We start from the raw sequence: 25,715 nt of genomic DNA, 5'->3' as shown, positions 1-25,715 counted from the left end.
CCCAAATATCTTTTTCTTTAAGTCTGCCTGGATGGAAGATAGAGACAATAAAAATGTTGATCAGCAACACATTTGGCTTATTAAATTGAATGGTACGTTATATAAAGTAGGGGAGATAACAACTTGGTAGTTTTTCCACAGCCTCTCAGTGTCTTCTTGGCTTATCTTAATCATCCTAAGGTTGTCCCCAATAACTATCAATGAACACAGGAATAGTGCTGAATGGTCCAGGCTCTAGTAGTTCTCACAGTCTAGTGAAGGATATAGACACATAATTATAATACAGGGTAACCATAAAATCTAGAAAGAGAATTTTAAAAATAAACTATTTTGGAATAATTTCAGATTCACAGAAGAGTTGTTGCAAAGGTAACAGAGAACTATTGGATATCAGTAACCCAGTTTCAGTTTCTCCTAATGTTATCATTTTACACTACATTTATCAAAACTAAGAAACCAACATTTGTATATTACTATTAACTAAACCCTAGACTTTGGATTTCACCAGTTTTTCATTTATGTCATTTTTCTGTTCTAGGATCCAATCTGGTGTCCCCCATTGCATTTTCACTTGTCATGATTCCTTAGCCTTCTCTGATCTATGGTAGTTTCTCGGTCTTTCCTAGTTTTTCTGGAAACATAGATATTTTAAAACATTACATATAATATACAGCATATTACATATACATGTATTTTACAGATTGAACCCTCTTGATTACCTTTGCTGGGACATGCTAAAGGCACAAGCTTATTCAGTGAAAATCAGAGATATGAAACACCTGAGGCAATGCATCAGATACATTGTGCAAAGATTGCTACATATGTGCTGTATTAATGCACTGTGTTCATGGCAATTTTGCACAGAGCATTGAGCTATGCATTGCTAATGGAGAATAAACATTGAACATATCATGCATTGTAATGTAATTATTATATGTACTTACCCATGTCTCTGAATTTTATTGTAGCCCTGTACAAAGTAGTAATTTGTAAATTTAACATCATCCAAATAAAAATATCAACAGAGTTAATTTTTTAATTAGGCAAGCTAATTATAAGTTCATATAGAAAAATAAATAAGCAAAAATAGCCAGGAAGTCCTGGAAAAGAAGAATAGTGACAGGTAGCCCTACCAGATATTAAAACATTTTAAAGTTTCAATAATTATAAACAAAGGGTATGGTGACATAAATAGACATACAGACCAATTTAAAAAAAAAGGAAGTTCATAAGTAGAAACAAATAAATATTGAAATTTAGGATCTGATATAGACGACATCTTAAATTAGTGGAGAAAAGATAGACTACTCAGTAAATAGTTGGGACAACCGGTAGCCATCTAAAAGAATAAAATAGTTCCATACTTAAAGCTGTACACCAGGATAAACTACAAATGCAAAAATGATTTGAATGTACAAAGGAAAATAATAAAAGATCACTAGAAGAAAACTTGGGAGAATTACTTTATAACATTGGAGTATTGGGTAAGCCTTTCTAACTATGATTCAAGAACCAAATGCCATAGAAGATGCCCTCACATTCCATAAAAGACCAACAACCCAACAGAATATGGGCAACACTCATGAACAAATAACAGAAAAGAAAATATAAATAGCCCTCAAAGATTCTTGTCCTCTAGATGACATGATACTATACATAGAGAATCCTAAAGATGCTACCAAAAAACTACTAGAGCTAATCAATGAATTGGGTAAAGTAGCAGGATACAAAATTAATGCACAGAAATCTCTTGCATTCCTATACACTAATGATGAAAAATCTTAAAGAGAAATTAAGGAAACACTCCCATTTACCACTGCAACAAAAATAATAAAATATCTAGGAATAAACCTACCTAAGGAGACAAAAGACCTGTATGCAGAAAACTATAAGAGACTGATGAAAGAAATTAAAGATGATACAAACAGATGGAGAGATATACCATGTTCTTGGATTGGAAGAATCAACATTGTGAAAATGACTATACTACCCAAAGCAATCTACAGATTCAATGCAATCCGTATCAAACTACCAACGGCATTTTTCACAGAACTAGAACAAAAAATTTCACAATTTCTATGGAAACACAAAAGACCCCGAATAGCCAAAGCAATCTTGAGAAAGAAAAACGGAGCTGGAGGAATCAGGCTCCCAGACTTCAGACTACACTACAAAGCTACAGTAATCAAGACAGTATGGTACTGGCACAGAAACAGAAATATAGATCAATGGAACAGGATAGAAATCCCAGATATATACCCATGTACATATGGTCAACTTATTTTTGATAAAGGAGGCCAGAATATACAATGGAGAAAAGACAGCCTCTTCAATAAGTGGTGCTGGGAAAACTGGACACCTACATGTAAAAGAATGAAATTAGAACACTCCTTAACACCATACACAAAAATAAACTCAAAATGGATTGAAGACCTAAATATAAGGCCAGACACTATCAAACTCTTAGAGGAAAACATAGGCAGAACACTCTATGACATAAGTCACAGCAAGATCCTTTTTGACCCACCTCCTAGAGAAATGGAAATAAAAACAAAAATAAACAAATGGGACCTAATGAAACTTCAAAGCTTTTGCACAGCAAAGGAAACCATAAACAAGACGAAAAGACAACCCTCAGAATGGGAGAAAATATTTGCAAATGAAGTAACTGACAAAGGATTAATCTCCAAAATTTACAAGCAGCTCATGCAGCTCAATATCAAAAAAACAAACAACCCAATCCAATAATGGGCAGAATGCCTAAATAGACATTTCTCCAGAGAAGATATACAGATTGCCAACAAACACATGAAAGGATGCTCAACATCACTCATCATTAGAGAAATGGAAATCAAAAGTACAATGAGGTATCACCTCACACCTGTCAGAATGGCCATCATCAAAAAATCTACAAACAATAAATGCTGGAGAGGATGTGGAGAAAAGGGAACCCTCTTGCACTGTTGGTGGGAATGTAAATTGATACAGCCACTATGGAAAACAGTATGGAGATTCCCTAAAAAACTAAAAATAGAACTACCAGACGACCCAGCAGTCTCACTACTGGGTGTATACCCTGAGAAAACCATAATTCAAAAAGAGTCATGTGTCACAATGTTCATTGCAGCTCTATTTACAATAGCCAGGACATGGAAGCAACCTAAGTGTCCATCAACAGATGAATGGATAAAGAAGATGTGGCACATATATACAATGGAATATTACTTAGCCATAAAAAAAACGGAATTGAGTTACTTGTAGTGAGGTGGATGGACCTAGAGACTGTCATACAGCGTGAAGTAAGTCAGAAAGAGAAGAATAAATACCGTATGCTAAGACATATATATGGAATCTAAAAAAAAATGGTTCTGAAGAACTTAGGGGCAGGACAGTAATAAAGATGCAGACATAGAAAATGGAATTGAAGACACGGGGAGGGGGGAGGGTAAACTGGGATGAAGTGAGAGAGTGGCATGGACTTATATGTACTAACAAATGTAAAATAGATAGGTAGTGGGAAGCAGCTGCATAGCACAGGGAGATCAGCTCGGTGCTTTGTGACCACATAGAGGGGTGGGATAGGGAGGATGGGAGGGAGATGAAAGAGGGAGGAGATATGGGGATATATGTATATGTATAGCTGATTCACTTTGTTATAAAGCAGAAACTAACACACCATTGTAAAGCAATTATACTCCAATAAAGATGTTAAAGAAAAAAAAGATTCTTGTCCTCTCTTACATAAGAAAAATGACAAATATAACTACTAAGATTTGTAACCACCCCCAAAATCGATAACACACTTTATTAGCAAGGCTGTGGGAAATTATACACTCTCATACATTCCTAGTGGGAATGCAAATTGATACTACCCTGATAAGGGGCTATTTGGCTATATCTATTGAAACAAAAAATTCATTTTTCATTGAACCAACAATCCAACTTCTGGTGTTTACCAATATACCTGAACATCTATAAAATAAAATATGTACAAGATTATTAATTTCAACTTTAGCATATAGCAAAAGATTGGAAACAACCCAAGTATCTATCAACAGGGTACTGATTAGATAAATTAAGGATCAATCACACAATGGGATATTATGACATATAAAAGAATGAGGAAGATCTATTTGTACTGATATGGAAAGATATCCACATTAAGAAAAATAAAGGTGCCAATCAGAATGTGTAGTATGCTATACTATGTAAGAAGGAGGTAAAATAGAGTATATATTCATAGTTACATAAAGAAGCTCTGGAAAGTATGTATTTATTGAGATTAAGTGATTGGGGGAATAGGGTGAATGGGAAAGATGGGAGAGGAGTAGGAGCAAGACTTTTCACAATATACCCTTTATTGTTTGAGTTTTGAATCGTATGAGTGTATTACCTATTCAAGAAAAGGTAAACTACAAATAAAGATAAATATAAAACTCCAGGTAATAATAACAAGATGAGAAAAGAAGGGTTGTTCAATGAGTCAGTAAAGCATGCTACAAACTTTGTTGTGTTTCAAAAAAATAACAGAAATACTGAATCATTTTAGGTACGTTAAAACATGTTATAGTTAAGTGTACATATTAAAAATTAAGGGCAGCCACTAAAGGAATACAAATGCAAACTACAGTTTCTAAGCCATCACAGGAAACAAAAGGGGATATAGACAAATTTATCAATTCAAGAGAAGGAAAAAAAAGTCAGAAAGCATGGTAAAAAGAAAGTAAAAAACAAAATGGTGAAAACAACTCTCCAAATATGGCAATCATAACACACTTAAACAGGGGGACATAATCAATTAAAAGGCAGATTTTCAGAATGAATAAGAGACACACACAAGGCTATTTCTTTTTTTTTTTTTTTAATTATTTATGTTTATTTATTTATTTAATTCCTGGCTGTGTTGGGTCTTCGTTTCTGTGCGAGGGCTCTCTCTAGTTGTGGCAAGCGGGGGCCACTCTTCATCGCGGTGCGCGGGCCTCTCACTATCGTGGCCTCTCTTGCTGCGGAGCACAGGCTCCAGATGCGCAGGCTCAGCAATTGTGGCTCACGGGCCCAGTTGCTCTGCGGCATGTGGGATCCTCCCAGACCAGGGCTCGAACCCATGTCCCCCGCATCGGCAGGCGGACTCTCAACCACTGCGCCACCAGGGAAGCCCCCCACAAGGCTATTTCTTGCAGCATTATTTATAATAGGAAAAGGCTAGAAACAACCCAAACGTTCCATCAATAAAGGTCTGGTACATCCACAAAATGAAGTACTCTATTGCTTTGAAAAGGAATTAAGAATATATATACTCTGATGGAGTGATCTACAGGACTTATTATTCATTAAAAAAAAAGCAAGGTGGAAAAAAGTGTGCATAATATGACACCACCCACATAAGAAGGGAAGAGATAGAAATACCTATATACATATTTGTTTCTATAGGGAGTATGAAGGAATAGCATAAAGAGACAGGGATTAAAAATTAGACTTCTTTGAGTATACTTTGTTCCATAGATTTGACTTTGAAACCATGTAAATATATTACAAAATTGTGAAACTATTTTTTTAAAAAGCAATCCCTAAAAATCAAAAGCAAAATGAAACAAATGAATCTGTGTATCCAGATGGTGACATAATAACACAGAAAGTGACTTTAAAACACAGCAACATTAATGTATATCCCTAACAGGATACATCTTAAGGTAAGGACAAAAAATCTATAAAAGAATCATAAACTCTTTGTAAGTAATCATATTTTTGGTGGTATGGTGTTGGTATTGTTATTCTGAAACTTGTTGTCTCTATATTGTGGAATAAAGCAAATTAGTGATTATGTTGTTATTTTGAGAATCAGGATATTTGTTGTGGGAGAAAGGAGATATAGATTGTTGAGGTGAAGTAAAAATCCTATACTGTAGCCCTGAATTTAAATTGGAAGGATCACGATGCCCAGGGCCCAGATTTTTATTTCCAAATACCATTTCACACTAAAAAGAATCAGGACTCCTGAGAGGAATGGCTGATTTCTAGTCTGAGGTAGGAAACATACAAGTAGAACCTTCAATATCTTGCATTCTCAGAAAACAAGGAGGTTATCACAGACCACTAGGGTTTTGTCAAAAGGACACAGGGGCCAGAGTGTAGGGACCAAATATGGGACAATCTGATCATCAGTAAGGAGAATAACTGTAATGGATTGAAATATATCAAATGTTTAAATCCATATGTTTATGATAATACTAAAAAAAGGTCACATTTAAAAAATGATAGATAATTAACTCATTATTTTGCAAGTCAATAAATAAAGGCATTTATCCTGCCTTTCCTATGTGAATTGTACCACTAGGTACAAAATAGTAGATGAGGGGAAGTTTCTTTTTATAAAAGAATTTCAGCTAATAAATGAATATGGAATGATAGAATATCACTATTTTGCAACTCTCAATGAATAAGTGGATCTTACCATTGAGAAACAACCAGACATTATGTGTCTCCTGATGGGAGAACTCCATATGAGCAGTCTAGCCAAGAAAACTGAACCTGAATCTGATTAAGCCTCTAAAGTGAAACACCAATCTGTAGGAAATACAGAAGACAGAGAATATGTTAATACCATGGGAATGGAATCAGGAAAGTCCAACTGGGGAAACCCTACAAGACAAACCACCAGATTTCTTCAACAAATTGCAAGGAAAAAAGGAGAGATAAGAGGGAAAACCTATGGCTTAAAAGAGACTTAAAAACCTTATGAGACATATAAACAAAATGCAATTCATGGACCTTATTTGGAGCTTGATTCTCTCTCTCTCTCCTTCACACACACACACACACACACACACACACACACACACACAAAACACACACACTCATTTCTGAAACAGTTGAGCAATTTGAACAAAGAAAGCATATTTGATGATATTAAGGAGTTGTACTTTTAGGAATAATAATGGTAGTGTGGTTATATTTAATAAGGCCTTCTTATCTTTTATAAGTATTAATATATAATATTTATGGATGAAAGGATATGAAGTCTGAGATTTGCCTCAGAATAATATGGAAGGAGGAGAAGATGGGAGTATAAATGACAGAAACTAGATTAGCTATTAGCTGATAATTGTTGAAGATAGGTGGTGGGGTTTATTGTATTATACATTTTCTTTTTTTATAATAAAATATTTAAAAAATTTTTCCATTTATTAGGTCACAGAGGTATACAAAAATAAAGATATAATCAATCAATAAAGCTAAGAACAGGCTCTGGGAAAAGAGTAATAAAAATAGACAAACTTCTGGGCAGATTCATCAAATAAAAAAGAGAGAAGGCACAAATAAAGTATGTCAGGAGTACAAAGGTGGCCATGATTCAGATTCAGAAAAGTCAAAAGCAAAGTTCTGCACAACTTTCTACTAATAAAGTTTGACCCCCAAAAGATATCTGGCAGGATCTGGGGAGTGGTTGTCACAACCTAGGTGGTGGTATGGGGCAGGGAGCGTGGGGGGGAGTGCTACTGACATCTAAACATCCAAAATGCACAAGACAGCCCCCACAACCAAGAATCATCCAGCCCCAAATGTCAGTAGTGCCAAGATTAAGAAACTCTGACTTGGATTAAATTGGCAAGCTTCTAGGAAAGTATTATTATCAACAATGACCCAAAAAGGAATTGAAATCATTTTCATAAAGCCACCTGTTTCCAAAATACACCAGGTCAGCAAGTTCTGCCCGATGAGTTCTACCAAGACTTCAAGGAACACATGCTTTTCTTTTCACATAGACAGTTTTAGGGAATAGAAAAAGATGGGAAACTACCAAACTCATTTCACAAGCAAGCATAACCTTGTTACTGAAACCAAACAAGGACAGCATAAAAATAAAAGATTATAGGCCGATATAATTTAAAAACAATGATGCAAAAATTCTAAAAATATATTAGTAAATTGAATCTAGTGCATATTAAAAGAATAGTTTATCATGACCAAGTGATATGAATGAAAATATGGTTAAAAATATGGATCAACAAAAGGAAACCTATTGATGTAATTCACACATTAACCAAGTAGAGGAATAAACTATATGACTTTGTCAATACATGCAGGAAAAGCATCCAATAAAATTCAACATTTATTCATAATAATATTAATGATAAAGTTCTAGGAAACCAAGGAGAGAAAGAAATTATTTTAAAGTGATAAATGGTAACTTCCAGAAACCTACTGCAGACATATTTAATACTGAAACATTAGAATCAGTCCGTTAAAGTCTGGAACAAGAAATGATAACCACTATACCCGCTACAAGAGTTATAAATATTTGAAAGGTAAAGACACAACTGTTACTATTTGCAAATGATATGACTGTCTATTTAGAAAACCCAAAAACATCACCTTTAAGCCAGTACACCTAGTGAGCTAACATAGAGAGTGGATATAAGATAAACATACAAAATCATTTTCCTATACATGATAATAACCAATTAACATATAACAGGGAAAAATCTTAATAGCAATAAAAACTATAAAGTACCAAAAAATAAGCTTAACAAAAAAGTACAACTCTTTCATGGAAAAAACTATAAAGTTTACTGAAAGAAATAAGAGAAGGTCTGAATAAATAAATAGACCTTGTAGATAGGAAAGCTAAATATTCTCAATATATCCATTCTCCTCAAATGAATCCATAAATTCAGTGCAATCACGATAAAAATTGGGATTTTCCTTAGAACCTGACCAGATAATTCTAAAGTTCTTATGGAAGATTAAAGCTCAAGAATAGCCAAGGCAGTTCAACAATGGTGAAGGAACAGAAAAATAGATTAATGGAACAGACTAGTGATCCAGAAACAGACCCATGGGTACTTTACGTAGCATTTCAAATCAATGGGAAAAGAATATTCATTAAGTGGTGTTAATGCAATTGGCACTAACATTTAGGAAAACATTGTTAAATTTCTATCTAAACCCATTAATAAAAATAAATTATAGAGGAATTAAGAGCGTTATGGATAAAAAGCAAAACAATAAAATTAATACAAGAAAAATAATGTGTTGATGATCTTGAGGGCAGGAAGGCTTTATCAATTTCTTAGGGCTGCCATAACAAATTACCACAAACTGGGTGGTTTAAAACAACAGAAAATTATTCTCTCACAATCTGGAAGCCAGAAGTCAAATATCAAGGTGTCAGCAAGGTTGGTTCCTTCTGGAGGCTCTGAGGGAGAAGCTAGTCCATGCTTCTCTCCTGGCTTCTTGTGGCTGTGGGCAATCCTTGGCATTCCTTGGTTTGTAAATGCATCACTTCATCTCTGCCTCTGTCTTCACAAGGCCTTCTCCTCCCTATGTGCCTTCTTTTCTTAGAAGGACATGTATCATTGGATTTAGGGCTCAGTAGGAAAATCCAGCATGATCTCATCTCCAGATCCTTAATTACATCTGCACAGTCCCTGTTCCCAAATAAGGTCTCATTCACAAGTTCCGGGTAAACATATCTTTTCTTGGGCCAGCATGCAACCTACTACATAGGCCTTCTAAAATAAGACAAAAAGGAAGACTCATAAATTTGACTTCATTAAAAACTATATGAATAAAAAGACAACATAAATAATGTTAATAGAAAACCACTTATGGGAAAACGTTCATTATCTCTTTTGGATTTCTTTTTTTTTAAGTTAAATTACAGATCATGTAGTTTTAAAAAAATTCCTATAAATCAATAAGAAAAACAGTCCAATGGAGAAATGACTAAGTATATAAAGTTATTACCCAGAAGAAATAAAATAAAATAAATAAATAAACCAATATTACATAAATTAAATAAAATAAACATAAAAAGATGCTCAATGGCATCAGTATTCAGATAAATTAGGCTTAAGGTAAGATACCATTTTTGCACCCATCCGATTGCTCAAAATTAAAGTTTAATAATATCATGTATTGGTAAGGATGGGGAAAATGGAGATTTTCATATACTACTGGTTGGTGCAGATAATTTAAATGGCTTTTTGGATATATCAAAAATTTAAATGCCTATTTCCAAAACACCTGTCTGCATTCACAAGCAGACATACATGTATGTTCACTGAACTATTTTCAAGAGTTCTAACCTGGAAACAAAGTGAATGTTATCAACAGAGGAATGCCTACATAAACCACAGTATATGAAGTAGATCTCTATGTAATAACATGACTAGATCTTCATGACATAACTTTGGATGAATAAGGCACTCTGCACAACAGTAGGTACAGCATAATATTGTTTGCATTAAAAGAATACGCAGAAAACAACAATATTTTATATGTATTGCTGTGTGTGTGTGTGTGTGTGTGCGTGTGTGTGTGTAAATCCATAGGGAAAAATCTGGAAGGATACAAACCAATCCTGTAACTGTGGTTACCTTTGGGGAGGGAGATAAAGGAGACTGTGATTATGGGCGACAGACATGGGGAACTTTAACCTTATCTGTAATATTTAAATTATTTTCATAAAGAATGTGTTTATATATCACTTATACAATTTTTAAAAAAAATTAAAGAAAGTGAATAGGAAACAACAGAAAGGAGAGAGTGTGTGAACTCTCTTTTCAAGAAATGTAATAATAAAAGATTTATTATTAATAATGAGAGAATAGCTAAGCAAACTGGAACATCTACTAGAAGGAAGATTAATGTAGACATTAACATAAAATGCAAAACCATGGAAAACATTTATAAAATGTGAAGTTTAAAAAATTTTGGATTTTTGAAAATTAGTATGATTAAAACTTCCAGGTAATATACGGGGGCAACAATAAAATATTCCCAGGAACTTGGAAATAAAATGTTATTCAAGAGTTAAACTATAAAATTAATGTATGGTGAATCAAATGGAAAAATCACCTTCAAGAAACATAATGGCTTCCAGACAAGCAAGATTTGACTATAATTTGGGTGGATATTTTTGACATATCTAAAGCAAGAATGTGTCAGTGAACCATGGAAGTGTAGAAAAAGGAGACAGTGAAGCCCACATAGAGCAGACTTGTTAGTTACTTAATCTTCAGGCGCCTTAGCTTCTCCATTGCTAAAGCGTGGTTAATCATAGTATTTACTTCATAGGGTTATCATATAAAACAAAATAGCACTTGTTAAGGAGTGAGGCTTATACATTATTAAAGGACGGGAATGTAGTGGTCAGGCCACTATACTCCAATATAAAATAAACTGTTACTGTTCTATTTCTCATCAACAACCAGCATCCTGGTTTTCACACATCAGTCTCTCATGAGTTAATCAGCATGAGTCAGCCTCCTGAGACTGACCAGTTCAGGGACACTGAGGAGATCAAGTTTCTGAGATGGAAAGGTCCAGCCTGGACTGAGGTTGAAAGCACCAAGGTAATGCCATCCAACAAGGCATCTTGGTAGCGAGCCAGTTAACCTTCCTTGGTGACACACTACCTTTGGCTTTTCTAATCTATTCATACTTCTGAATAACTTGCCAGGGAAGGTGGTCTATGCAGAAGGAATAAAAAGACTAGAAAAAATAAGCTAAAATATTAACAGGTGGTTGTTTGTGAGAAGGAATTATGGGTGATTTGCTCTACTTTTCTATACTTTCCAAGTTTTCTTTAGTGAGCATATATTACTTTAATATTTTAAAAACATCTTTAAAGGATGATGAGGTGAAGAAAAAGAGAAGGCAGTAGCTTCAAGGGGACAAGGGTAGAGAAAGGACTTTTGAGGCGACAGGCCAAGGGGAAGATGTCAGGGAGTTAGGACCAGAGTAGGGGCAGGCAAGCACTCTTTCTTCCAAAATGAAGTAGCTTTCCCTGGAAAGACTTTTTCTCCCCATGTGTACCTGGGCCTTGAAGTACCTTGTTATTTGCCAGTCATGGCATTTGCATAGCCAGTGAATTCGATGGAAACCATTTGCTTGAGAATTCTAAATGTATCTCTGTATCTAACTGTATCGCTGGCTGGCCGTTGAACCCGACAGTCCCAGATCTGAGTTCTTGAGCATTCCCTCCCTCTTTCTTCATCATCATTACCAAATATTTGCTAGTCACCTCCTAGGTGCCTGACTTTATGCTAATTTAGGCGGGGGTGAGGGTGGGGTTGGAACGGAGGGAGCTTACGAGGAGAGACTATACTCCAATATAAAATAAAAATTAAATTGAAAAAAAGATAAACGAAAATTCAAAATCACTGTGGCCTAGGTGAGGTGGCTAAGGAAGGCTTGGAATCACAGATTTTCCGAGTTGGACCTGAAAGGTCAATCGGTCTAATTCTCTTACCCCCGCGATTCAGAGAGCAGGTGGTACTTAACCCTTGACTTGAAAGACTTGCAGGGTTTGGATCAACGGAGATCAAGATGTGGGGGTTGGGGCAGTAAACAAAGGGAGCAAAGGCCCTGGGGCCAGGACACGTAGCGGGGTGTGGTCCGATTACCCTGCGGCCAGTGATCAGCGTTACCTACAGGTTTCCTTTCTAGCTTCCCTTTCTGCCTTTATTTTCAGCTGAGTCTTTGTTGCCTCAGCCTTGTGACCTATGTACGCACGAGGGAGCCTTCCAAAGCCGTTATACAATCTCCTCCAGCTCCTCTCCGGCCAAGGCTGTCCTGAGCACCGCTCCCTCCCAGCCCAGTTCCTGCTTGGGGCACTCGCTTCCTCAAAGCACACCACTGCCCCCTCCTTCCCAAGCGCGCCGATTCGCCACTTTCTGAGGAATAAAGTATTTACCTTAGGGAGTTGTTTCTTGTTTGGTTTGGATCGGAGTAAGGAGTTGAATCTGAGCTTTGAGTCAAAAGGATAAAATACAATAAAGACCCGGAAATTCCAATTCTTTAGACCTTGAACGCAAACGATCGTTCTTTCCTTTTAGGTTTGAAGTTACCGTAAGTTCCTAAAACTAGTCCGGCAGAAGAAACAGCCTCCCTAACATCCTGTGTCCACAGCAAGTGTGGACAACTGAAATAGTCATTTGAGGTGTTTCGAAAATAACCCCCTGATAGCACATTGCCTACGGTGACACATTCTCGTCCGCGGGGCGGGCTGGGTCGCCGGGGGCGGGGCGAGTCCCCAGGCGCCGCGCGCAGCTGCCGGGACACGAGGCGCCAGCCCCGCCTCCGGCTTGCGTCTCGTGGTAAGTGGAGGCGGCGCCGCGGCCTGTGACTTGCAGCTGCCGGCGGCCGCGCTGGGGGCTCTGGGCCGCGGCTGTGTTTGGTCTCCGGGAGTGGAGCGGAGGATGCAGGAGCCACCCGCGGGGGCCGGACGGGCTTAAGAGAGGCGGCGAGCGGCGCCGGAGGCACTCCGGCTGGTCTCTAGAGCGCGGGAGGCTCGGGCGCGAGCGGGGCTGTGGTGGCCGCGGAGGCCGCCCTGGCCGGGACAGCCGGCCCCAGGCCCGAGCGGTGGTAGGACTGTGCCCGGGCCTGGTACTCGGGCTTCCCACAGCGAGGGTGGGGCTGCGTTGGAGCCTCCTTTCTTGGAAAATCGTGGGCCCCTGTGGTACTGCGGCCGTCTCTCTGAGGGGATTGGAAACGGAGCGCGATGAGGAGCCGGAGTAACTCGGGGGTCCGGCTTGACGGCTATGCTAGGCTGGTGCATCAGACCATCCTGTGCCATCAGGTAAGTGATGGGGTGTCGCTTGTGATCACCGAGGATTCGCAGTGTGATAACCTGGACGGAGACCCTGGGTGAACCCGTGTGTGGGGGGGGTGTATTGCAGGTTCTCCCGCCCCCTAGCTGGGGAGGCTGTAAAGGACCCTGAAGAAAGGTGTTGGGCCAGGAACAGAACCAGAGTCAGGCACCCTTAGCCACGAGTCCTGAGTCAGAGCTTCTGAGTCCCCCCTCCCAACCCTTCGCGTCCCCCAAACCACTGCTGGGTTCCAGGGGCCAGAGTTGTAAGATGTGTCGAAGCTTGTTTATCGACACCGCCCCCGGCCCCCTCCCCAGGCTTGGGAGTCGGCTACTTCCCCTCCTCTGAAGGAAAAAGAGGTAGGAGAACTTTTAGCCATCTTAATACTAGACTGTTGTGAAGATTTGAAGTACCGTGTATATACTGTTCATTATAGTTTTTCTAATCTTTTAATGCTGATTTTTCGTTGGTAGCTCATTCTTTCTAAAACACCTCCTTTCTTTTAAGAATTCCCACATTTCAGACTTGTAAGGCGTCAGCCAGCTCTTTCCCTTTATTCAAGATAGCATTTGCTTGCACTTGGTCAGAAGAGGAGATTATAAAACTCAGGAGTGGGGACATAGAAGAAAGACCAAAGTCCCTCAGTACCTATTTGATAGATTCTGTTTCCTCATATTAACACCCTATGGTTACCTGCCTGTCCCCTTTTTCTTGTCCTTACAGAATCCAGTGACTGGCTTGCTTCCAGCCAGCTATGATCAGAAAGATGCCTGGGTCCGGGATAATGTGTACAGCATCTTGGCTGTGTGGGGTTTGGGGCTGGCCTACCGGAAGAATGCAGACCGGGATGAGGATAAGGCAAAGGCCTATGAACTGGAGCAGGTACTCAATAAAAATACAAAGCTCTGGAACTGGGGGGAGGAGGAAGGAAATGTAGTCCACAGGAGCTAAGACAGGTGTGTTTTGCCTCTCTCACTCTTTCTTCACCTTGCTGAAATTGCATTCCATAAAGCTTTCCAGTATTGTACGGAGTTTTTTTTTGCAGTGGAAACATGAAACTTGCTGATTCAGGGGGAGAGGGCACAGTCTGTTCTGTTACAGTGGAAAATCCTATCCTCAGATCTTTGCTAAAAGTTGTAATCCTCTTTCCAAGTAAATGTATTTTGTAGTCTCCAGCATATTTATTCTCATTGAGAAGAATTTTCGGAGGCAGGTATCTACCATTTTACTTCTTTTTTGAAAATGATAGGTGGTATTTATATGAGGGTAACTGATAAAAATTAGCAGACTTTCCCAACTAGACACAAGTAAAAGACATTATTTGTTGATTTTTATACCTAGGCCGCTGTTTCAGAGTCTGTTGTGTGTCCTCCCTGCCCCCCCCATACCCACCCTCACCCCTTGGGGCAAAATAAGGTCAGAGTCAACAGATGCCTTTAAGCCAACTTTTAAGGCCCTCCCCTCAGTAAAGAAGTATCCTCTATAGAACTGTTTAGACACAGGTTGCTACGTCCTCTTGAATGACCAAGAAAATAACATTCTGGGCTACATGAGACTTTTAATGTTAAGGTACTCTGCTGTCAGTTGTAAGGTGTATGTGAATTCTTTTCCATTAGTGGAAAAGATTCTCTCCACACCAGCCATTTTCTCAAGTGGTCTCTCTCAGCTTAGGCAATCTGAACTCCAGTCTTCATCTATCAATCAGAATATTGAGATTTGGTTATTTTTAAGGACACCAACATATCGTGGGGTTATAGTCCTCGGCAGCAGGAAAGTTTCACTGTGTTGTCCTCTGCAACAGCAGGTATTTCTTATTCCCTCAAGCCATAATGAAGAGGTACTTAGGTCCACCAGAAAAAATTGTTGGAGTTTTTGCTCTAGCCCAGGAAGTACAGATCAATATTTTTGTGACTTATAGAAAACATACATAACCATTGTGAGAATTTGGAAAATATAGAAGAGTGTTAAAAAAAATCATCTGTAATCTTACTCCCCTCCCTTATCCTATGTCCTACTCTAATGTTTTGCTATTTTGATCTCAGTATTTTGTTTGTTTTGTTTTGCTAGAAATTGATATTGGTGGAACAATACCCAAGATTTTATACCCAGTACGATTTGACAAATTTCTTTTTCAACACTGTTAGAAGAAATCTGTGTCTCCTTGTTGATCAATCACTCTGCAGAGTTGACATTTTTCCTTATGTGGCCCAGGAAGAAAGAATGTAACAGAGGAAGAGGAGAAAAATGAACATAAAATTGTTCATTCTAAAATTTTAATGTTTCGTTAAATAATTTTTCACACAGCACAAAAATATTTTCCATACCACCTCAGTAATAACCTTGGGATGTCTCAAAAACATTATGGCGATAGGAAACATCTTAAAAAAAAACACACATTTCTCTGGGAATTCTAAAATTTCTACCAACTTTCATTATAAATTAAAACAGATTGTATTATTAAGTCTCATTAATTTTCTTCTCAAATTTGACTCAGTTAATTCAGACTAGGGATCAGAGAACCATCTCTGTAAAGGCCAGATTGTAAATATTTTTGACACTGTGGGTTATGTGTGATCTCTACGCAACTACTCAGGTCTTCCGCTACTACGTAAAAGCAGCCAGAGACGATACATAAATGAATGAGCGTGGTTATGTTCCAGTAAGTTCTTTTTTTTTTTTAATCAGTAAGTTCTATTTACAAAAACACACCGTGAGCTAGATTTGTCCCCACTCTACATGAATGGTTCTAAACTCTGGCTGTGCGTTGGAATGATTTGAGAAGCTTTTAAGAAATACCCTTACTGGACCTCACCCTAGAACAATTTAGATAAATCTCTGTAAGTGGAGCCCCAGGGGCATCAATATTTAAAACAAAAAACAAAACAAAACAACTGCTCTGGTAATTCTAAAGTGCAGCCAGAGATAATCACTGATCTATGGCTAATAAGTGAGCATAGGTGAAATCAAATAGAATAAATTCATAGATTAAATTCCTACCTACTGTGAGCTTTCCATTACTGTGTAGATTTTCCCAAACCATTGACTGTTAATCATTTCTACCCTTCCTTCCAACTCTCACCTAGATTTCTCTCTGAGAAATAATGTCAGAGAACTAAAGAGAATTCTGGATGAAGAGGGGACAAGGGTTTAAGTGACTGTTCTATCCTAGGTTGAGAATAGAAGTATGCACATACATGTTTTTACAAATGCCCTTTCTCTTAGTCACACAGATAAAAACTCACACCCATAAAAATAAATAGACACACAAATAGAGATAGCTCTTTGGCTGCCCCCAGTTCTACTTCTTCCTCAGTTTTGTTCTCCTTGTGTAGTCTCTCATCTTTTCTCGTGTCTTTAACTATTACCTTTATGAGAATGACTTCCAAAACTTCATCTTTAACTCTGACCTCACTTCAGTTTCAAACCCAGATTTTCATTTGTCTTCTGATCAGTTGCACCTGAATATCTTGTGGCTCCTCAAAATCAGCAGGTCTGAAACCCCACCTTCCCTACTAAAAACAAACAAAATAGACTACTAAACAACAGCAACTCACCAAATGTCCCTTTTTTTCTTACTGGTGTCCTCATTCTACTAGTCACCTGGGTAACATTACTTAGAACATTTCCCATAGTGTGTTCCATGGAATACTAGATCAACTAAGTTTGGAGCTATGTTAAAACAGCAGGTTTCTTACTCTGTAATTTCTCAGAGCTTTTGATATACTGATGTGCATTTTGAATCTAAGATGGGGGTGGATTTTACATCCTTCCCAGAATTTCCTGGACTAGTGTTCTATAAAACAGTATTTGAAAAGTGCTGCCCTTATGGTGATTTTTGACTTGTTCCTTTTGCCTTTTGATACATGCAGACCAAAGTCTTTTAATTCTTACAATTTTTCTCGAATCCATCCCCTCCTTTCTATTCCCTTCTGCCTCAACCCTAGTCTAAACCCTGATCACTTAGTGAAAGGGTTTAGACTTTAAGTGAAAACAACACTTAAATTATGTATTTTCATTCTCAGCAATCTTTTTGTAGTTCTCATTTCCCTACAAGTAAAATCCAAATGTTTTGGATTGGTAGGCAAGGCTCTTTAGGGTTTGGTCCTAGGCTGCTTTTTCAATATTATATCGTGCTGGTCCCCTGCATTCTACCCCCAGTTCCAACCAGGTTGGTGTCTTCATTACTTCTCTAACAGTACCTTGATAGAAATACCTGACATTTGTGTAAAGACTTTTCATTGTAATGTATACTTTCCCATAATTACTAGTATTTTATTCCTGTAACACCCTGTGAATTAGGTATTATTTTCCCCAATTTACAGGTGAAGGGATTGACAGAAGGAGATGAAGTTGGAATTTGGTGGTGTCATGAATACTACCTGGGTCTTATGACTTCAGATTCAGTCTTTTTGAATATTTCCTCCTCCATGGAAGCCATAGACATTCCCACCTCCAAATCATTTTATGAGCTGTTTCTTCCACCTGTGAAGCCTGCCGTCAATCCCACTTTTTCTGTGGTTCCTGTGCTCATAGACCTCTCAATTTCACAGTGATCACTTCTTTCTCAGGACTGCTTTATTGGAACTTCTAGATTACTTATGGTCTATGCCATTCAACATGTTCAGTTTTTCATTTAGCAAATTTTGTGTAATTGTTATGTGCCAAGCCCTACAGTAGATATAAAAAATAAAATGGGACAAAATGTTTATATTTAAACCTCAACTTTTAATTTTTTTAAATTTTAAATTTACAGAAAACTTTTAGGAATAGTAAAATGAACATATTTGCATGTACTCTTTATCTAGGTTCACTAGTTGTTAACATTTTGTCATATTTGCATCCTCTCTATAAACATGTTCCCCCCGAGGCGCACAGGTTTTTTGGTAAGCCATTTGAGAGTTACTTGCAGACATGGAATATATATTTTTAAAAACACAATCTGCTTAGTCCATTGACTTAAAGGTCTATTTCTGAATATGGTCTCTGCCCCTTTTTCTTAAGGAGTTCATAGGGTGATAGAGGAGACAGATACATATAAACATAGTTACAATGCATTAAGACAGATACTGTAGGTACCATATTTAGGAGATAAGTACAAAGTTCTGTGGGAACACACAGGCAGGAAAGTCTAATTTCCCTTGAACAGGACAAGGAAGGATTCATAGAGGAGTTGGGTTTTAAAGGATAACCAGGAATTGTTAAGTAGACTGTATTTGTAGTTTAGTGGGGTTTTTTTTTCATTCTTTCTTTCCTTTTTTTGTAGTTTAGTGTTTTTAAAAAACATATCTGTTCTGTCTCCCTTTTCTTTATGTTTTACAAAGCCTGGTAGAGTGCTTTGCATATGTTAGACGCTCATATGTATCTGATTGTAAATATACCTGGAGAGAGAGACAGGTATTAATACTTACATGGCTATTGTTGTGTATAAATAGTTATATATCCTTATATAGTCAGTTCACAAACACATAGATCCATATCCTCAGAAAAAAGATAGATTAGAAGAGGGTATCACTTGGTGTGGTTAGAAGCCCTGGTGTATGTATAAACATGTATAATTAATGCCAACTAGTGCACCTGAATCAGGAAATGGGCAGTTTGGGGGAATACAAACTACAGATACTTCCCTTCATTCTTACCTCTCCATGCTTCCTATTCATTTTATCCTGACTTGGAATTTGGAACTTGAGGACAGAAATGGCTGACAGTGGCCATTCCAAGAGGACAAAAGTGGATGGAAATCAGGACTCCTCCACTGCGTCTATAATCTCCCAGGTTTGCTGTTTAAAGAAAATGTAGATGGTAGTAGCAGGGCTGGGTGGTAAAGAGAGTTGAAAGGATGGGATAGAAATCTGTGAGTATGTGGTGGCATGTAGAAGAGAATTCAGAATTGAATAAAGTCACCCCATAGAGTAAGAAGGCTGTGTTTAATGCTGTCTGTAATAGTATATTAAAGGATGGTCTCTTTCATTAGGATCAGAGTAGTGATAGAGATTTTCTTGTAGGGGTTGCAGTCAGTTTCATTACTTTATAACAAATGCTTCATGCTTTAAAAGGTGACAAGATCCTGCACTGCCTGTTTGTTCTGTCTCTCACTCTCACTCTCTCTTTATTTCTTCCCTTGATCTGTAAGGGGAGGGGACCATCTGTAGACAGAAATTACTTAAGGAAAGGAACTCTCCCAAGGAAACACTTTATTTTTCCCTCAGTAAAAGATTTCGTAAAGCATTAGAACATAATTTAATAGGTGCTTATCCTTGTCCTGCCTACTGCTTGTAGTCCCATTTGAATATTTTGAAGGAATAACAGAATGGTGCAGCTCCCAAGTAGATTAGTTTTCAGAGGTGTCCTGAAGCCACCTCTGAGGCAGCATTCCCTGGAGTAACCTGGCTGTATTTCTTCTGGAATGTGAAACAGAAAGCTTAGAGAAATGGAGAAGCTGTTTGGTGCTATATTCTTCCAAAACATACTGCCTACCCATGCCAGTGTTGACGGGCCCTTCTAGTGTCATGTAATATAACAAGTATACTGTTATTATACTATATTATAATTAAATATACTTATTATATTATTACTGTATGCATTATACTAACTAATATAGTACATTGTTAAAAATTGGTAATCAAAATTTTGGAGTGTTATGATTAGAAAACTAACTACTTAGAAATTGTCAAGTCCTAGTAAGGGAAATAGTGATGACTTGGGACTTAAGTTTGTGGCTTTTTTTTTTTCAGGGAAAGAGGGCTGAGTTGCACTAACAATTCCCCTTTACAATTATTCTGAATTGAAGTTCATTTATTCTTTAGGGAAAATGTCCAGATAAATATTTCTGTGGACTCTTGAAGATAAGTCTTGGCTAGTTTAGAAAAAAATAAAAGTGATGATGCTGGCTTTTCTAGGACATAGGATATATTTTAAATATTCTCATAGCTTTATGATTTTTGAGCTGACTTGCCCATTTTTTTCCAGGTGGAATGTCCTCTACTAGGATAGTTGCCTTAGTTTTACATAAACCTGTTGGAGCTTGGATTTTTTTTTTTAACTTGAAGGAGTCACCAACTGCAGCTTTCAGTTCCACTTTTAGCTGCAGTCTTCTCTTCTGTGTACCTATAAAGTAAATGCCATGTAAATAGGAACCCAGGATAAGGTTACTTGTTCTCAAAAGATCATGTACCAACTGCAGTTGCTGAGTAAGTGTTCCTGCATCTAGTGATGTTTATAACAGCTTGTTTCCATTTATTTCTGCAGAGTGTAGTGAAGCTGATGAGGGGACTGCTGCACTGCATGATCAGACAGGTATGGCATTGTTAACAGAACCCTCTCCAATAAAACCACATTGTAATATATATATATATATGGCTTATATTTTTTTCAGTTTCACAAATAGTACATACTAATTTTAGAAAATCTGTAGAATTGAGGAGGGAAATGTCAACCAAGATCTCACCACCCAGTTACCACTGAAGTATTACCTTCCAGTCTTTCTCCCCCCTCTACAAATGATTTTTTTATATACTTCATCATTACTGTACATGCAATTATGTATATTGAGTAGAAGATGATACAGGTCTATAAGTTCTCCTCTGAAACCCTTGGGACCAGATAAATTTTATAATTCAGAATTTTTCAGATTTTAAAAGGTAGTGCAGTGCACATACCATATGTTATGCCCTCAGCAAGTCCAGACATTGCTCTATCATCGAAAACATTAATCGCTCTACAGGAAAACATGCAGTTTTACAATAAGTGGAATAAATAAAAACTACAAATAGCCCCAAGTCAGTTTGAATCAGGTGCTGCCACCAAATGAATTTTGGTACAAAACTTAGGGGGAAAAACCTTTTGGAAGTGTTTTACATTTTAGGGTTGGAGATAAGGGGCCAAGGACTTATATCTTCTAGCATTAATATGCATTTTCCTGATCTTGAGTGAAGTTGAGCATCCTTTCATGTGTGGGTTGAAAATTTGTATTTCCTCTTCTATTAATTGCCTGTTAGGTCCTTTGCCTCTTTTTCTCTTGGGCTGTCCCTTTCTTGCCTATTTGAGGAGTTCCTGTCCATGATGGATATTAATCCTTTGTCACATGTACTACAAATATTTTTTAGCTGTCTGTCTCTGGTTTATCTTTTGGGTTTGTTTATGATATTTTTTCCATTCAAAAGTGTTTTACTAAAAGAAAAAGTATTTTACTTTTATCCTAGGAGATCTTTACACATGTTGTGCACTTTGATTCAGAATTGATTTTTGAGCCCAAGATTACATTTTATTAGAAGGAGAAATCGAGGCCCAGATTAATAAAATGACCATCCTGAGGCACACAACAAGTCTAAAGTAAAAAGAAATCAACTCTAGACTTCTGAACTTGATCAGTGATCTCTAGTCCGGTAGGGACTATCTCACAGCCATCATTTTTTTTTCCTTCTTTGCTACTTTTTAATTTTTTTGTATTTTAGATATTTGCATTTTCCACCTTATCAAATAGGTTTAAAGTCACTAATTTCTTGAACCATATTTAAAGGTATGATAGTTACTATCGTATAGCAGATGCACACATAATCAAATTGAAGTTTCAGGAAATAAGTCTTTCATTTGTCCCTTGCACAGTGTTTCATTTCTGACCTTGGTTTCAGCTTTCTTTCACATCTTTTCTTTGTCACTCCATGGGTCTCTCCCTAGCTCCTTTCATTACTCCTTCAAAATATAGCCTCTTCCCTCAAAATTCCTACCTCTGTTTCAGGAACAAATGTATCTTTTTTAACAACTCAATTATCTCTTACTAAGCTGTTGTCACCTCTCCACACCTCAGTTTTTATCTACAAAGTGGGAAAACAACCATCTGAAGAGTGAAAGAGAGGTAATGAATAGGAAATAGCTGGTTTTGATGGATATTATTTTCTAATTAAATTGCTTAAATTGAAAAACAGCAAGAGCAGACTTTCCTAATTGTATAAGTGTAGGGAAAAAGAGGTAACTGCATTTTAAATACTCACAATTGCCTGAAGACCAAATGGAATGATATGTATCAGATTACTACCAAAGTATGGCATATGGGTTGATTTTTCTGCATAGCCTTCTTTTACTGTTTTTGTTTTCTTCAGGTGGATAAAGTAGAATCCTTCAAGTATAGTCAGAGTACCAAGGATAGCCTCCATGCCAAGTACAACACCAAAACCTGTGCCACTGTAGTGGGTGATGATCAGTGGGGACACCTGCAGCTGGATGCTACCTCTCTGTACCTGCTCTTCCTAGCGCAAATGACTGCCTCAGGTCAGTACAAGGACAGAAGTACTGGGAACCACTGCAGTGTGGAGCACTTGCCCTGGCACACGTGGCTTCTCCAAAGGTGTTGGCCAGCAAACAACATAGCTGTTTACATTACTTAAAGATACACATTGGAAACATAATATTTTGCAAATTTTATACAGAGAAACAACTCGCTAAGGTAGTTAGTGTTCTTTTACATTGAGAAACAAGTCTGGAGTACTAAGTAATATATATTTTTAATTGAGAACTGGGAAATCTGGGGTAGATTTTCTTTAGACAGGTATTTTTACCTTTTATTAATCCTCAGATGCTATAACATGGGAAAGAAGGACTATTGCTTATTCCCATACTATGCACTGACAAGCCTATAGTTAGTGTCAACATTACCTACTTTGTACTACTCTTTATGAGTATATTATAAACAAGGCATCTGTTTACAGGCATCTAAATTATATTAAGGGAATTAACTTAGGAATCAGAATTCAGTGTTTTTTATTATTGAATAACACACCCTTTTCAGATGATTTTGTTAATTGCTTTAGATGTTTCACCTGAAAAGGAAATTATAAGAACCAGCGTAATTCCCTTTTATTTCTCCTAAATTGGGGAGGACTGTGAATCTGATTACATTCAGTTTATAAATTAAACAGGACTTTGCCAGATCTTCCTGAGTAGATACATATACTTCTCACAATACCACATTTTTGACATTTCAATTTCTTTATCTTTCTATCTGATTACAGAGCTCATTGGTACTAAAGGCATTCAGGGTCAGAATTACCCCAGAATACTCTTCTCCTTTTCTTGCAGAAATAAATACTTGGTGATAAAGCCTCCCTTTTTTTCTTTCCTCTAGAACAACACACATCCCAGAGGCTGAATAACCTTTTCTTAAAATTATAATGTCTACTCACATACTTCTTTCTTTTAGAGGGGAGGTTCCTCCCTGAATAAATATATTTTTTAGGTTTTATTTGTTTAAATAGAATGGCAACTATAACTCCGTTTCTAATATTCTTCTAATACCAACTCTAGAGTGCTTTTCTACAACGCAGTGTCTAAATATCCCTTGTGGTTTTTCATTTGGGAAAAGGGAAGCGGAAATATACTAAAGAGGCTTATAAGAGACATATTCATTCATTCAACAAAAGTTTGTTGATTCCTGACTTAACATTTGATTTTCAACCCCATGAGCTGACTTTGATAGGTACTTGGAATAGGGTTGATATTTGATCAGGCCTTTGAGGAATAAGTTAGAATAAGTAGAAATTCACAAGTCAGAAAAGGGAAGGGAATAGCATGACTATAGCACAGAAGTTTGAAAGATACTGGCCACCAAAGTAAGGCTAGGTATCTTCTATGGTTAGAGTGTAAGATATTCAGTAGATCTGGAAAAATGGCAAAAGATGGAGCTGGAAAGTTGGGACTAACTTATGTTTAAGGGCTTGTGTACCATGCTAAGTAGTTTGGAGTTTAGTCTATAGTCAGTAGAGAGCCACTCAAGATAAATAATCAAGAAAGTTTCAAATGATTCACTCCAATAGCAGGAGGATAGATTGGATGGGGGAGTTAAAAGTTTAGTAAAATACTTTAGGCAAGAAATGATGCAGAACTTATGTAAGGCAGTTGCCTTGACGATGAAAAGGATAGCTGTGAGAGATAATTGAGAGGTAGAATGTGAAAGATCTTGATGGAAAATTTAGCAATTCTCTGAACATTTTTGAATTCTTAAAAATTTCAACCTTGGTTAAGAGAGGCTTAGACAGAAGCTGATTGTAACTTACAGGATAGTGGCAGAGAAGCTCCACAGACCCTCTCCCCAGCAAAATAGCCATAAATGGTGAAATTTAATTTTATAAAACCAACCATTTAAAGTCACTGGAAATTGTCCTAAGGGCACACAGCAAGTGGAAAAACATTTATTCAAGGAAATCTAAATCTTAACAGTGAGAGAATATGGCATTTGGGCCACAACCTATTCCCTCCCCTGCCTCAAGGTCACCATGACAGAAGCACTACTTGAAGTGGTTGTAGCCAGGAGTACAAGGCTCCCTCTCCCCCCAGCTCCCAGTCTAGGGCTATGATATCTCCCTGAGAGAGGTACATTGCCAGCATTTCTCACCATCCCCAGCTCTGTGTTGCAGAAGTTCTAGTCTAGCCAAGAATAATTAAGAGGTTTGGAACTCCCTTCCTACCCCCCAGTCCCACTCATGGAGTAGAAGCTTAATCCCAGGCAGAGCAGACCAAGAATAATAGGCCTGGCCCACCTTTCTAGTAGCATGGATGATGGGGCTGGCCATAAGAACAGAAAGCTCCATAGCTCCTCCCAAGAGAACTGACTTTATCTGGAACAGAGTGTGGGAAAGTTCGAGCCTAAGGGCACTCAAAAACAATTGAAGATTTTGGTTCTAAGAAATTGAGAGGAGGCTGATAACTCAATAATAAGAGCAGCAAGCTAACCCATACACTAGCTAGAAGTCTTAACAGAGAACCAAGGAAAGAGAGAGCTAAAAACAGCCCTCCTAGGGTTAGAACAAATTTCAAAGACTGGCATCAAAGACCACCTGAAATGGGGCCTGAATTTTTTTTTTTTATTAATAGCTACTTTATTTATTTAGCTGTGTTGGGTCTTTGTTTTGTGCGAGGGCTTTCTCCAGTTGCGGCAAGCGGGGGCCACTCTTCATCGCAGTGCGCGGGCCTCTCACTATCGTGGCCCCTCCCATTGCGGGGCACAGGCTCCAGACGCACAGGCTCAGCAGTTGTGGCTCACAGGCCCAGTTGCTCCGTGGCATGGGGGATCTTCCCAGACCAGGGCTCGAACCCGTGTCCCCTGCATTAACAGGCAGATTCTCAACCACT

General features: G+C 37.8%; 1 protein-coding gene and 1 long non-coding RNA gene across 6 annotated transcripts in view; one reads left to right on the top strand and one right to left on the bottom strand.

The window, feature by feature from the left end:
* Nucleotides 1-5,378: 5,378 nt before the first annotated feature.
* LOC309652358 lies at nt 5,379-13,022 on the bottom strand. Its single transcript, XR_014258683.1, has 2 exons — nt 12,701-13,022; nt 5,379-9,512 (listed from the first exon to the last, which is right to left on the bottom strand). It is a non-coding gene; the product is annotated as an uncharacterized lncRNA (long non-coding RNA).
* A 62-nt stretch (nt 13,023-13,084) lies between these two features.
* Nucleotides 13,085-25,715, top strand: part of PHKA1 (phosphorylase kinase regulatory subunit alpha 1) — a 141,290-nt gene continuing 128,659 nt past the window's right edge. For all 5 annotated transcript variants that reach the window (XM_082445964.1, XM_082445962.1, XM_082445961.1 and 2 more), the window contains exons 1-4: nt 13,085-13,585; nt 14,319-14,477; nt 20,841-20,888; nt 22,691-22,859. In XM_082445964.1, the coding sequence (XP_082302090.1) occupies nt 13,508-13,585; nt 14,319-14,477; nt 20,841-20,888; nt 22,691-22,859 (454 nt within the window). In that variant the 5' untranslated portion in view covers nt 13,085-13,507. The remainder of the gene's footprint in view (nt 13,586-14,318; nt 14,478-20,840; nt 20,889-22,690; nt 22,860-25,715) is intronic.

Source organism: Balaenoptera physalus (assembly GCF_965194825.1).
Source record: "Balaenoptera physalus genome assembly, chromosome: X".
NCBI lineage: Eukaryota > Metazoa > Chordata > Mammalia > Artiodactyla > Balaenopteridae > Balaenoptera > Balaenoptera physalus.
The sequence above is the reverse complement of the archived record's forward strand: the minus strand, read 5'-3'. Positions and strand labels throughout refer to the sequence as shown.